The 13,747-nt window shown below is 38.4% G+C and overlaps 1 protein-coding gene across 4 annotated transcripts; it reads right to left on the bottom strand.

Annotated features, from left to right (window-relative positions):
• Positions 1-7,229: 7,229 nt before the first annotated feature.
• LOC107088244 (protocadherin-10-like) lies at positions 7,230-13,698 on the bottom strand. 4 transcript variants are annotated; one of them, XM_015380282.1, is made up of 5 exons: positions 11,070-13,698; positions 10,866-10,979; positions 8,541-8,620; positions 8,282-8,409; positions 7,230-8,033 (listed from the first exon to the last, which is right to left on the bottom strand). In XM_015380282.1, the coding sequence occupies exons 1-5, from the start codon at positions 13,386-13,388 to the stop codon at positions 7,717-7,719; spliced, it is 2,958 nt and encodes a 985-aa protein (XP_015235768.1). In that variant the 5' UTR covers positions 13,389-13,698; the 3' UTR covers positions 7,230-7,716. The 4 variants fall into 4 exon arrangements, with proteins under 4 accessions (XP_015235768.1, XP_015235766.1, XP_015235767.1 ...); XM_015380280.1 differs by having other exon boundaries at positions 10,866-13,697; XM_015380281.1 differs by having other exon boundaries at positions 8,562-8,620; positions 10,866-13,695.
• Between the last annotated feature and the right edge of the window lie 49 nt (positions 13,699-13,747).

Here is a 13,747-nt window from a genome sequence, read left to right as displayed (position 1 = left end):
GCTTAAAATTTGGTTGCTTTCTTCATGTCACGTAAACTGTGCTGATGATGCATTTAAAGACCATTGGAAAGCTTACATTTCCCGTTATTTCCCCTTGTATCTAATGGGGCGTTAAAGTGCTGTTGGAATTCACTCTATATGGTGAGAATTTATGGAAATAGCCCTGTTTTCCCTTTGTTTAACTCTTAAGTTTATAGACTGTGTTATTTTTTCAATAATTCTTTTAACATATTGGTTTTCTTTGCATCCAGGAAACATTACTTGTCCATTTCTATTCTAGGTAGGTTGTATATGTTCTGATTGTTTCTCCAGTTAGTTATCTGTATTTCATAGAAACAATAAAAAAAATTGAGGATTAAATCAGTTGCCTACACAGTCCTTAAGAGGTCACAAGTTTGGTTTTTGACCCAACACTCAACACATCAACACATGACTTTGACCAAAATATTGGTTGAGTAGGCTAGGCTTTAACCAAGAATCCTTTGGATGAAGAGCAAAGTCATGCATCCAAGGCTACTGTTGCCACTAATATCTCCTGAATTTTAGTACTATATAATATCAATGACAGACCCAAGGTTGACGCCAAGATTTCTATGTTGTACATCTACACATCATTGTAACTGTTTTCTTGGTCCATAACTATTGCACACTAAACATGAATACACCCAAACAGTCAGATTAGCAAACCACAAGTTACCATTTATATTGGTTGTTTGGTTAACTAATGAAAATGATTGATCCAAAACCAATTGATTAATCAGTTTCTGACAAATATATTGGTTAATCTAACCTAAATTGGTTAGATTGGTTGTTTTTCCAAGTATTCTATTTATGGTTAAGTGTCACGCTTATTTTTGTGGATTTAGCTGAAAACATCCCATCTTGCTTGAAAAACCGACTGGAGATTCAATTTCTTTTTATATCGCTTTACTTCTGATCTGCGGCAACCCTCACATACACATAGTGCTACATTTTTCTGGAAATAACACTGACTTTTTCGCTGGTCAGAAATAAAAAAAATACCAACGTGCTGTGCAACTAAACAATGGGCATAGAAGGAGCCCACCTAACTTATTGTTTAGCTTAAATCTTGTGTCAGTTTATAAGTAGGTTTTTGCCATTTTAAGCTTTCCTCATAATAATTTATAAACGTCAACCAGACCATGTTTTATCTGCATTATTCCACAGCCCTTAGGGTTACCTGCTCTTGTTTGTTCAAAGAATGGAATCCAAATAATTACTTAACTGACCAGTAATAATTCAACACATTTTGAACTGGTTGCCATCACTTCCCCAATGGAAATTAACAACAGACATTAAAAGGCATTGGTATATTGGACAGGGATATTGAGGTCTTTTTCAGGAAAAGAAAAGCCTCATAATCCATAAAGAACTTTCAGTTTTTTCTATCCAGCATTGTGTGTATGATAAGATTAACTTCAACCTGTTGAAAACAATTTAAGGAAAATAGAGAGAAATGTATTATAATACTATTTTAAAAACCACATGTTTACAGAGGTATCTCTTTGTAAAACAAACAGGCAGGTATAACACATTTCAGTTAAAAGACAATTCAAAGCACTTTACCTGAATAAACAAAAGAAAAAGAAAAACACCCACAGTGTCATAAGGATATGGAGTGTAAAGAAAAGTTGGACTAAAACGTTAAGCTTCCTGTTCAACAGAACAGTTAAAAGAAAATCCTGATAAATAGAGTTGTTGAGAAATGTATTTGAATGTTGGAAAAAGTATCACCTTCACTTTAACAGTACAGAGTCTTTGAAGTCTCATCTTGGATAAATGATTTCTCTGTGTCCTATGTGTTGCAGTCTGAGCTGACTTTTTCACCAAAAAAATCATTAACATCTAATATGGAAATAAAGATAATTGTTTTTAATTTTTTTTATTTTTCCAAGTCTCTTCTGTTTTACCCTGAATTAAAATTTATTGCATCATGTTCACAAAGAATTGACAAATTAGCCTATGTTTATAAAGTGTACATGATTTATTTATAAATGCTTTAAAACATTTTTTTTTTTGTCATCTTCAGGCTATTCATTTTGGGAGATAATATCAATATCTGACCCTCCATCTGAACCTTATGATTTATATGATCATTTCATTTCTTACATGCATATAGCACAGTAAAATAAGCAATTCTGATTTGAGTGTTTATATTGTCTTAAACTAAGTACTAACCTTGTTATCATTATTTTTATATTAAATATAAATACTAAGATATTATATTAATAATCAACCAGTCTTTTTAACATATTTATTTATTTTATTTTTTTTATTTGTTTTTTTTAGATATTTCAACTTGGACATTTTTTTTTTTCTTCACATGAGCATAGGTATAGTTATGACAACTCTTATGTTTTATGACATTTCTCTCTCGCAAATGTTTTAAAATCACTGATTTTATTCTGCAATTGGGAAAAGGTCATGTACAAAAATAAAGGGTTTCAATTCATGTCTTTGTTGAATTTTTTATGGTTGGTGCACAAAAATGCACTCTTCTTTAATTCTTTATGATATCAGTAATGAAGCACATTGACAAAAGGTTCAAGAGAATAAGATGTACATTAAAGTTCAGTACATTAAGTTCTTATTTTAACTCTAACACCAACAATTGCCCCAAAAAGTCAACATCAAAACTGAGATGTAGATAACTAAAGGAAGCTATTAGGAATGTTAGAGTTGATTACAGTAATAAAAAGATTTTATGAAAACATAAAAGTAAAAATGCAAGTCTGCCCTGTATTGACATTACTTAGAAAGAGAAGAAGAGTAAAGCCTCCTCTGTAATTGTTAAAGAGACAAAGATGTAAAAAAAGAATAAGCAGATCTAACTGGTCCTTTAATGTTACTAAGAAGTTTATTAATGCTTTCTTGGTTTTCAACCAGCAACTAAGTTGGATGCATATTTGATAAAATACGGATTTTAGGAAAAAATACATTCATGTTGACCAGATTATGATGGAGTTTCTACAATAAGTGGCCAGATATCTCTAATGTTTGCAGTAATTAAAGCAAATTCATTACATAAAGCCTTTGTGGATTTCACAAATTATCTTGAAGGTTCTCATAAAGCTGCATAGATTGTGAAAAGATGTGGTTGACACCACTACAAAGAGTAACTGTTGAGAATTTTAAAAATCGATTAATCTCAGAAAGTCTGTCTGGATCTGTCATTAGGTCTACAATTGGCTTTGCAAGGATAGGTTAAGGTAAGAATATTCTACCCATTGTGGACAAAACAATTAGAGAGAAATAATAGATTTATCAACAGTGGAGTGAAAGCTTTAAAAAGATCTAAAAGTTTAACTTTTCTTTCAGTGAAATGTATCAGTCATGAATTCAAGCAAACAAGTATTTGTTTCTCAAAGGAAGGCAACAAATTGGAATAGAGTCACTTTCAAGTGTTCTCAGAGTTGCAGTGTTTCTTAGGATTTTTTTCCCCTTTTTAAAAAAAAAAAAAGCCTCTGCAAGATGAAGTCCCCGTTAGTAAGTGCAGAGGCATGCTATGGGATTTAAAACTCTTAAACCAATCAAGGCCCGTTTCAGTACTTTCAGGTACAAATATTTATTAGAAAACCCAAAAATGTTGAGCTGAAATACCACCACGAATAAAGTTTTTAATGTTGAGGTCTTTCTAATACAAATATATTTTCTTCTATTAAGGTATTGTTGTTACTTCTTAGTCACAGTTCTGTAAGATCCATTCAATTGGAAAATATCTGTAAGAGGAAGAGTCAAAGAGATAAGATTAATAAGATGAAACTATAGGATTTAAGTTACTTAAGTAATCTATAATGCCAAATAATAACACCATTATAATTAAATTGTTAATTGTATTTAAGTACTCAAATAATCATATCTAATCATAACTTTCCTACCAATATTGGTCTATCTTCAAAAAAAAAAAAAGTTGAAATTGTCTCCAACCTTCCAACAGTATATTTTTCCATTAAAATGATTCTTACTCAATGATGCCGTCTTCTGGCCGAAAGTGGTTCAGAATAAATATTTTTCCATGCTCGTATTTGATATATTTAACGTTAAATCTTATGGGCACTTTTTATGAGTGATTGACCAATGCGGCCTTTTATTTTATTTTATTGTTTGTTTGTTTTTATTAATTTACACTGTCTAAGATCCATGTAAATAGCTATTGTATATTTACCAAACTACTCTCTCGCCCAGCCCTTATATTTTCTGGCTGGATGGGATGGTTCTTCATCTCGAGCTCTAGTCCTCCACCAGAAGTCTGGGAGCTTGAGGGTTTTTTTGCAGTATCTTGGCTTTTCCTTGGACTGTGCTATTCTGGACAGAGATGTCTGATGTTTCTCCAGACATCTGTTGCAGCCACTTCTCAATTATGGGGGTTAGTGTTCCAAGTGCTCTGACGCTGATACCACCCTCCCAGTCTTTAGTATTTTCTCATGTTGTTATTATTTCTGATTTTTCCATCGTTTGGGGTGGCCAGATCCGTTCCTACAGCTGTTCTCCACAGCTTATCAATAATCACAATTAAATTATTTTAGAAGCATACAATTAACATTTTTTTTTTTTTAAGATTGTTATTATTAATGCAGGGGTGAGTCCAACCTAAAATTACCTGCTTGTTGTATGTCAGAACTAATGTTCTCCCAACTAGTTTATCCAATTGGGATCGTTCCTCTGTCAGGATAAAAGGTAATTCTACATGATGCAAAGAATTTGGAATAGAATGCGGGTTGTCTCCTTAATCTAAAAGCAAAGTGTAATATTTTGATAAGGATGGAGCCATGGATATCTCCTCATCTGCAAACATGTATGATGTAATGATGTGGAATACTGGATTTGTATAAAATGCATTCTGGGTCACTTCATGAGATGTGAGCCCAGTTAGTAAGAGCTGCTTTCTGTAACCCTAAGCACCTGTTTTGATCTGAGTAAGGGTAACATTTCTGTCAAAATCTGTTGTTATGTTTCATGGTTAATTAATACAAATACATAATCAAGTGTTATTTAAAGAAATTATTCTGAGTGATCTCTTCTCAGGAAAAGAACCAGAGAGAGACAGCTTCAAGGTGTAAACACACAGCCTACCTAAACATGTTTCATAAAGCAATTATATGTTTATAATTTGACTGCTTTATGCAGCAGTAATTGAGTGGTGTGTAACTTAACCTGAGTGTCTGAATTGATTTTTAATATTAAAACCACCAAAAATATTGCACTGTGGGATAAAACATTTTTACATTGAGTATACTAAGCTGGAATATGAGATTTGCCAGTTACCTAACCAGTATAGTGACTCTTTATTGTTTGCTTCATAATGATTTGTGTGTGATTTGACACCTTTTAGACAAATCTTCTTATCCATATTTAAGTTTTGTTTCATATGTCTTTTTTTTTTTACTTTTTTATGTTTAGGGGAAAGACTTAAATGGGAAATAGTTAAGGGAAGTTATATATTGTATATTCTTATGAGGGGTTCCTGATACATTATATGTAAAGCACACCATTCAATGTGAAAGGCTTCATATGCCCTCTGGTGGAGTCATGCCATCATTGCATGTGAGCAAGGCATGACATATGGTGAAGGTTCAGCACCCTGTAGATGGACAGTTCCCTCCTAAATAACTAGGGTTGTTCAGGAGTGTGACGATTTCCCAATGTTTGAACAGGATATACATTGTGAATTAAGAATTATATCTAAAACGACTCTTAACCATTTATAGGGCAAGTTACCATTTTTGATCCCTTGCATACCCCTTACAAATTTAGCCCCCTCAGTGAGGTCTAGAAGCACAAGATGTATATCTAGCCATTCAGTAAAGATACTGCTACATGGCTGTACATCTTATTTTGGCATCTGACCAATTAGATGAGCCCTTGAATGATACATTACCTACTGTAAATTAACTTGGTTAAAAAGTTAAGTCAAGAAAAAAAAGGTATAAGCTAACTGAAAAGATAAAAAAGTAAACTTAATAGGCCTAGTTAATTATATTTAGGTTTATAAACTAAAAAATGTAAGTGCCAGTATCTGCATTAATGCATCTAAGGTTGTGTTGTAACAAGAAAATGTGTTTCTTTCACTCTCAGAGGGTTTTTCATGAATTTCTTATAGAAACAGTTTTGTTATTTTTCTTAATATTTCGGAAAAGTGTGTGTTTCCTTTTATTACATTTTTGCCATAAAAATATCCATATTTTTGAATGTTACAAAGGTAATAAGGTCTTGTCCTGAACACTATTGGCTTGGAATCTTGATTTTCAAAGTATTTCACTGAGTGTCGTATAAAAGGTTAAATTATCTAGTATTAGTGTTATTAGTATTAATATTAAGTTATTTTTTACTCCTTAGACCAAAAGCAAACCAACTAACATGTAAACAGTCATTGTATCAATTTGGAGAAGGCATTAGTCCCCACAAGGAGCACTTGGTCCCCACAGCGTGCTATTTTTCAGAAAATGGAAATGTATGAGAATAAAAATGTCATAAAAATGTATGAAATACACACACACCCACATACACTCGCTTGAAAATAAATAGACCTGACCTAAATATGGCTTCCCCTTTAGTCATCCCAGTGGATCACCTTACAGCAGAAAAGGTTAGCAGGCCCCCCCCATGCTCTCTGCGGACACCAGTTTCCTTATTAACAAAATTATTTTAAATCCGAGCCACAGGCCGACCTAGTTTCACCGCTCATTTCTGCCCACTTGCCCAGTCTAATCTGTTGCTGGAAAGAGCTAATTCCCTGAGAAGGAAGATGCAAAAGGGCAGAAAGAGAAAAAGAAGCCACAGGCCTCTGTAGCTTCTTTATTCAGGTGTGGCATTTGGAGTTGATCCTTGTGCTTCCCCTGACACTTGTATTCATGTTTGTGGTCTTAATTAAAGTGATATTTCGAGGGAGAAGGTTCTGTTTGTTCAGTTAATGAACCACACTATTCTCAGTGGGCAAATGGAAATGCAAGTGCTCCAATTAGCATATGTTAGCATTTTAGTATGTTTATTCCTCACTATGGAAAACAGCTTACAAAGGGGAAAAGCTTTCCAGCCTTGTAAGAGTGGCTGCAAAACTTTTTCACCCCAAAATAATTGACTTAGGCTAATTAAATTCAATGCGATGAACCTGCATCTAAATGTTTTTTTCTGTGTAAGTTTTTGTTTGGATTTCACTTTTACTTAAGGTAGAAAAGACCATGTGAAAAAAATACTTTAATTTCATAAATGTGTACAGTACATATGTAGGGGGAAATAGCCCCTCGTTACAGTAGCCTGCATCATAGTGCAGCTTGTATAATACATTTACATAATATTTGTCATATTTACACAAGCTTTGCTAGCAAATAAACATAAAAAAAACAAAACAAACAAAAAATAAGATGTGCAAAATCATGGTGCACGTTTTTCATTTTGAATGGAATTGAGCTGCACTTTGATTGTCTAAATTATAATCATGATCAAAAATGACTATATTGATGATAATATAATAGCAGGTAGACACATTGTTATAATAGCAGGTAGACACATTGACATTGTTTCAGTGATAAGTTGGATAAAGAACTATCAGATTTCCCAAAAGAACACTGTCCATTAAATATTCCATATTCTTCTGGGGTTTTCTGATCATCTCCCTTTTTAAATCATTTATAAATATCAATATAATGTTCCGCTGAATGTGTTGTTTCCGTGCCAATTGGGTCAGCCAATGGAGATTCAGTCATTATACAGATCATTATTTATCACTGCAGCTTCTCCTTGCGGAGACATCTGAAGACGTCTTTTCTTGCCAAAAGTGGAGAAAGAATTGTGAACGTCCAGTTCGCTTCGCTGTACTGTGGGCCGCAGGGTGCAAAAGCCTGATGGAGTTCCGGGGATGTAGACGTTGTGGTGGTAGTCGGGTGGTGGGTGTGGATGTGGATGTGGGTGTGGATGTGAGGGAATTGATGGCTGCTGCTGTTGTGGAGGAGGCGTGCAGTGAGGAGTCCAGGGGCGAGATGGGACCCCACTAGGTGATGGGGACATTTTGAAGTCTGGAGAAAGATCAAATGAGGGGGGGGGGAAAAGATATTTATTGTGCATAACTAACCTTAGTATGTCAGCTCTATTTAATTGCTTAGCAGATTAAACAGAACCTTAATTATCCTGAACATAAAGTTAGTATTATTAGTAGAAAAGCAAGAAAATATGTTATACTTTGCATGACAGCACAGACAAGTGCTGCATTGTCATGTAGATTAAATTAAATCCATTAAGATCCAACACATCTGGTCTATCTTACCTTTTGAGCCTTTCATTTGAGTCCCCCATGTCCAGTACTGTCCAGGTGCCATTGAGGTGACATAGTTCTCTGGGTCAGCATGCATGGCCTTACGCATGAGGGTTCCATCCATGTTGATTGAGTTGTAACTATAAAAAAAGGGGCATTATCAAACAATATTTAAACTTTATTTTTATACTATATTTTTCATTTTTTTAAGTTCTATATACATTGTTCAGTAGAATAGACAAGGAAATGTAACACTGGTTTAACATCCCACCTACTTAAGTTACCATGGTACCTTTTGATGGAGGAGTTTTGAGTCTTTGTGAGAGTCCAATCTGTATTTGGTTGCTTTAGCTGCAATGACAAAAAAGAAGAAGAAAAAAAAGCTTCATTAAAATTTGATTGATTAAATTTCTGCAAAGGAATTATGTTTTCTGCTCGCTTTGCCCTTATAAATCATATAGGTCAGTTGGAAATGACTGAAGCAGTATGTTGTCTTTGTTTTGAAATTGAGGCTGAGATCAGATGGAATGTGACTGCCCCCTTGTGGATCTTTTTCAAAGCACAGATTTTCCTGAGGCACATTCAGAAACAACTAGGTTTTGCTTTTATCCTCAGTGGAGAGCAGAAGGCTAAAGGAAAGTCACTGAACGAAGTTTTTTTCGGATTTTGAGCTTATAGTGTGCATTCCACGCTTGATTAGTTCAACTAAAGTTGTTAACAAGAGAAGTGCGACCTAAGCATATTATTAAAATCGGCATTCAAAATAGTCTCATCGCCAACCGCGCATGAAACCAATTAGAACCCCACGGGGATGAAACGAAACATGATTTAAATCTTCAAAGGAAAGCGTAGCCTACCAACGGAAAAAAAAATAGGAAAATTACACACGTCATTGTTTTGTGGATTTTATGCATCGTTTTTCATTAATATTTCCCTTATGCTCCTCGAGCAAGGTTTTTAATTAAAAGTCTATCAGAGAGCCTTGAAAAGTTTGCGGCCCACGCAGCTTCAAATGCATATCTCTGTAGTCGCACAAAGAGCCCACATTCACTCACCTGTCCTGTCTGCTTTACACGCCTGGATGTGTATTTAATCTTCCTTTTCACCTCCAATCCATCAACTCAAGTACGCCTGTGCATTCGTTTTATGCAACGCTCAAGTGGTTTCTTTGTGATTTGTCTTTTTTTGTCATCAACGACCTTACGGAGGACTAGTCTGAAAGCACGATGAGGGACTTTGGGTGAATTAGTGGTACCAATTAACAAGAGGAAGGTCACTTTCTCGAGGAGCTTCATGGCTGCAGGCGTAACAATCAGTGTGACCTCAAAATCCCTCTTGTGGCCAGAGGTGTTTGTGCTGGTGACATTTTTCCCTCTGCCTGGTGGAGCTTAGAGAAGGGACTCTGACTCTCTGTGCCTCTAGGATTTTCTTTTCTCAAGAAGTCGGGGTGACAAAAATCAGCATTAGGCACACATTTACGCTCTGCTGCTTCGTCAGTAAGGATTATTTAAAAAAAAATGGTGTGTACAATTCTTTCACCGGAAATGCCCTTTCTCCTTATCTCCTTAACTCCCTTTTCTTCGATTACACCCTCCCCTCTCTCTCCCCCCACCCTTGATCGGTGCATCTCTCCCTCCCTCCCTCCCTCCTTCTCTCTCTCTTTTTTCTCCCCATATTCAAAGGACAGCACCGGGCCGATCTACAGGCAGTCCACGTCTCTTTCCAGCCATGTCCTTGTACCCCCCCTCCCCATATCCTTCCTTCTCCTTACCACCCCCCCCCCACACACACACACACACACCCACACACACACACACACACACACAACCCTTCTGTCCTCTTCTGTCTTTACGAAACCGGCCATTTGCCATTTCTCATCAATAATTGACACCCCCACCCTCATGCGAATTCGGCACGTTGTTGGTAGTGCAGCGCCGTTTTTGCGTTTGTCCTTGAGGCATAGCTGGTGGGGTTATATGTCCCAGGGCGTCAGCCTAAAAGCGACAAAGCACCCCAGAAATCTATAAATAAACTTCATAAAAAATTAGATAATTACTTTAACCTTGAATTTGTGTTGAAACTTGGATTCTGAAAGAATGTTTGCTCACTGCCTCTTTCCCTGACAACTACAGAGACACTATTAATCACATATTACTAAACAGAATTGTTATTAAGACTCAAAGGGGACTCGCTTATCCTCTAATATACAGTAACTGACATCTGCCCTCATTTTAAGCCAAAGTCCGTGAGCAGCATCTTCCTCGCAAGATAAAGCTTTAAATGTTCATTAACGTGTCAATTAAATGTAATTTCCTCTTATTTCATCCCCCTACATACAATGCTTCCACTGAGATCAAAATGAAGATAAAATAGCCTGTTGTCATTCTAAAAAGTTCCTAAGACTGGGTGTAAAAACAAAAATCACTGAAATGTATTTCTTTCCAGGTTTGACTCTAAACTTATGTTGCATGCGTAATTTGACCTTCAAGGATGGAATGTCAAAGGCGCGTTTTCAGGGAAAAAAGTGAAGTTAATAAAAAAAACATAAGCTAACTCTTTGTCTTTTTTCCCCTTTTTTGCCTTTTTTCCCTTTTACCTCGCTTGGAGTTGTTGCTCCGTTGTTCACAGATGCGCTTCGGCTGTGCGCGTTCCACGAGTTGTCCGCGCTCTTCGCCTCGTTGTTCCTCGGCGTGCTGCTCGGGCTGCACGGCTTCAGAAACATAAAGTCACTTTTGGCTGATTCGGGGGTCAAACAGGCTTTATAACAGTATGACTGAGAAAAACTGCTATTTCCATTCACCTCCATGCAGTTCGTGGGTACTTTGGCAGCGGATGAAATCTGCAAGTTAAGGTTGGATTTTTTAAACACCTCCGGAGGCGGCTCTGCTTGAAATCCCCCACAGCAGCAGCAGGCGAAAGGGGGCAGGTTGTAACCGCTGTGGGTCTCCCTGTCCTTATAGCACTTGATGGCGGCCAGCACTATGATAGCCACCAGGAATATCAAGGATATTGTGCTGAGTGAGACGATTAGATACAAGGCGAGGTTTGATGGTGGTTTGGGGCTCAGTGTGAGGTCTCCAAAATCTGACAGCGACTCAGGCACGCTCTCAACAACTGTGAGGACAATAGAGGCTGTGGCAGAGAGCGGAGGCTGCCCGTTGTCCTTGATTAATATTACCAGCCTCTGCCTTGTTGCATCTTTTTCAACTAAGCGGCGAATAGTCCTGATTTCACCCGTGTACAGAGCCACGCTTAATAAACCCGGGTCTGTCGCCTGCAACACCTGATATGACAGCCTGGAGTTCTGACCTGCGTCTGCGTCTACCGCCGTTATTTTGGTAACGAGATACCCCGCGTCCACAGAGCGTGGTATCACTTCGGTGGCCACGGTTCCATTTTTGGGCAGTGGGGAGATAACGAGCGGTGCATTATCATTCTGGTCCAAAACAAACACATTGACTGTGACATTACTGGCGAGAGGGGGGAAACCAGCATCTTGAGCCTGCACCAGAATCTGAAAGTTTCTGAGTTGCTCATAATCAAATGAGCGGAGTGCGTAGATGTTGCCATTGTCAGAGTTGATGGAGACATAAGTGGACACTGGCATGCCCTGAATTTGACCCTCCAGAATAGAAAAAGACAGATAGGCGTTCTGGTTAGAATCAGGGTCGAATGCAGATACAGAGCAAATGGAAGCGCCTGGGGCATTATTCTCGGTCACATAAACTGTGTATGAAGGTTGAGAGAACCTCGGGGGGTTGTCATTAATGTCAGACACTTGCACCAGGATTGTTTTCCTGGTAGAGAGTGAAGGAGAGCCCAAGTCTCTAGCTGTGAGAGTGATGTTAAACTCAGACACAGTCTCCCTGTCCAGAGGCTCGCTGGTGACAAGAGTGTAATAGTTTTTAAAAGATGAATGGAGCTGAAAGGGCACATTATTTGGAATCTGGCAGTCCACATTCCCATTCTCTCCCGAGTCTCGATCCATGACGCTGATCACTGCTATTACTGTGCCTGGCGGTGCGTCCTCCTGGACAGGTGTGGACACTGACGTGAGGATAACTTCGGGTGCGTTGTCATTCACATCCAGGATGTCCACCAGCACTTTACTGTGCACTGCTACTGCTGACGGTCCTCTATCTTTTGCTTGAACGTACAGTTCATAAACACTGGCTTTCTCATAGTCCACGACGCCCTTGACACGTATCTCACCCATGTAGGGGTCCACGCTGAATAACTCGCGCACCTTTAAAGGTGCATGCCCGCTAAACGCATATGTAACTTCCCCATTTGAGCCGTCATCCAAGTCTGTGGCGTTTAACTTGAGCACCAGCGTTCCCCTGGGTGCATTTTCCACCAAGCTCGCCCTGTAAACTGAGCGGTCAAACACAGGCACGTTATCGTTGGCATCTAACACAGTGATGGTTATCAGCGCTGTCCCAGTGCGTTCCGGTGAACCTCCATCAAAAGCAGTAAGAACCATCTCGTGCCTTTTTTGCTGCTCCCTGTCAAGCGGGGTGTCCAGCACCAGCTCAGCAAACTTGCTTCCATCATTGCGCGTCTGGATGTTGAGCACAAAGTGCTGGTTTGAGCTCAGCTGGTAGGAGCGCAGTGAGTTTGTACCCACGTCCTGGTCCTGTGCGCTCTCTAAAGGAAAGCGAGAGCCAGGTGCAGCAGACTCTGTGATGTCGAGATTAAACTCAGTCCATGGAAAGCTGGGGGAGTTGTCATTCACATCTAAAATCTCCACTTCAACTCTGTACAGTTCTAATGGATTTTCAATGACAACTTGCAGATGTAGAAAACAGCTCGGGCGTCTTTCACAGAGCTCCTCTCTGTCCATCTTTTCGTTAACAAATAGGATTCCATTCTCCAAATTCACTTCTAAATACTGCTTCTTTGCGCCAGAGACGATGCGGAACCTCCGGGCTGAAAGCTTAGCCACATCTAGACCCAGGTCTTCTGCGATGTTGCCAACAAAAGCTCCGTGATCCAGCTCCTCTGGGATGGAGTACCGAATCTGCGCAAGAACAAGGTCCACCACACAAGCACATAGAAGTAGACATATGACCAGACCAGTCACTGGAATCCAGCTGCCTCTGCACAGTCTATGTTCCATTTCCGCGGCGTGCGTAAAAATAACCTCACCCAGACATGCTTTGTCTCATAAAGCCTGTCACCTTTACAGCTGAGAAGGTTGAAATATAATGAAATAAACATAAAGAGTTTTTTTTTTTCTGGATGCTAAAAAGATCATATAATTAAAAAAAGTTTTAACATATATCTGTTTAAAAAACTTTATGGGAAACTGCAGATGGAAAAACAGCGAGCGAGAGGAGAAGGAAGGTTGCTCTGTGTGCTGTGCACCACGCGCAACGCTGGTGTGTGAAAGAGGGAGGCTCGCGCTTTGATTTTCCAGTGTATTAGACACTCGGAGGAGCTGGTGGAAAGGCGTGTGTGTGGATGTGTGTATGTTAG

The sequence above is a fragment of the Cyprinodon variegatus genome, unplaced genomic scaffold (genome assembly GCF_000732505.1).
Source record: "Cyprinodon variegatus isolate N-32 unplaced genomic scaffold, C_variegatus-1.0 Scaffold210, whole genome shotgun sequence".
NCBI classification, from domain to species: Eukaryota; Metazoa; Chordata; class Actinopteri; order Cyprinodontiformes; family Cyprinodontidae; genus Cyprinodon; species Cyprinodon variegatus.
Note: the sequence above shows the minus strand (reverse complement) of the source record. Positions and strands in the feature narration are given on the sequence as shown.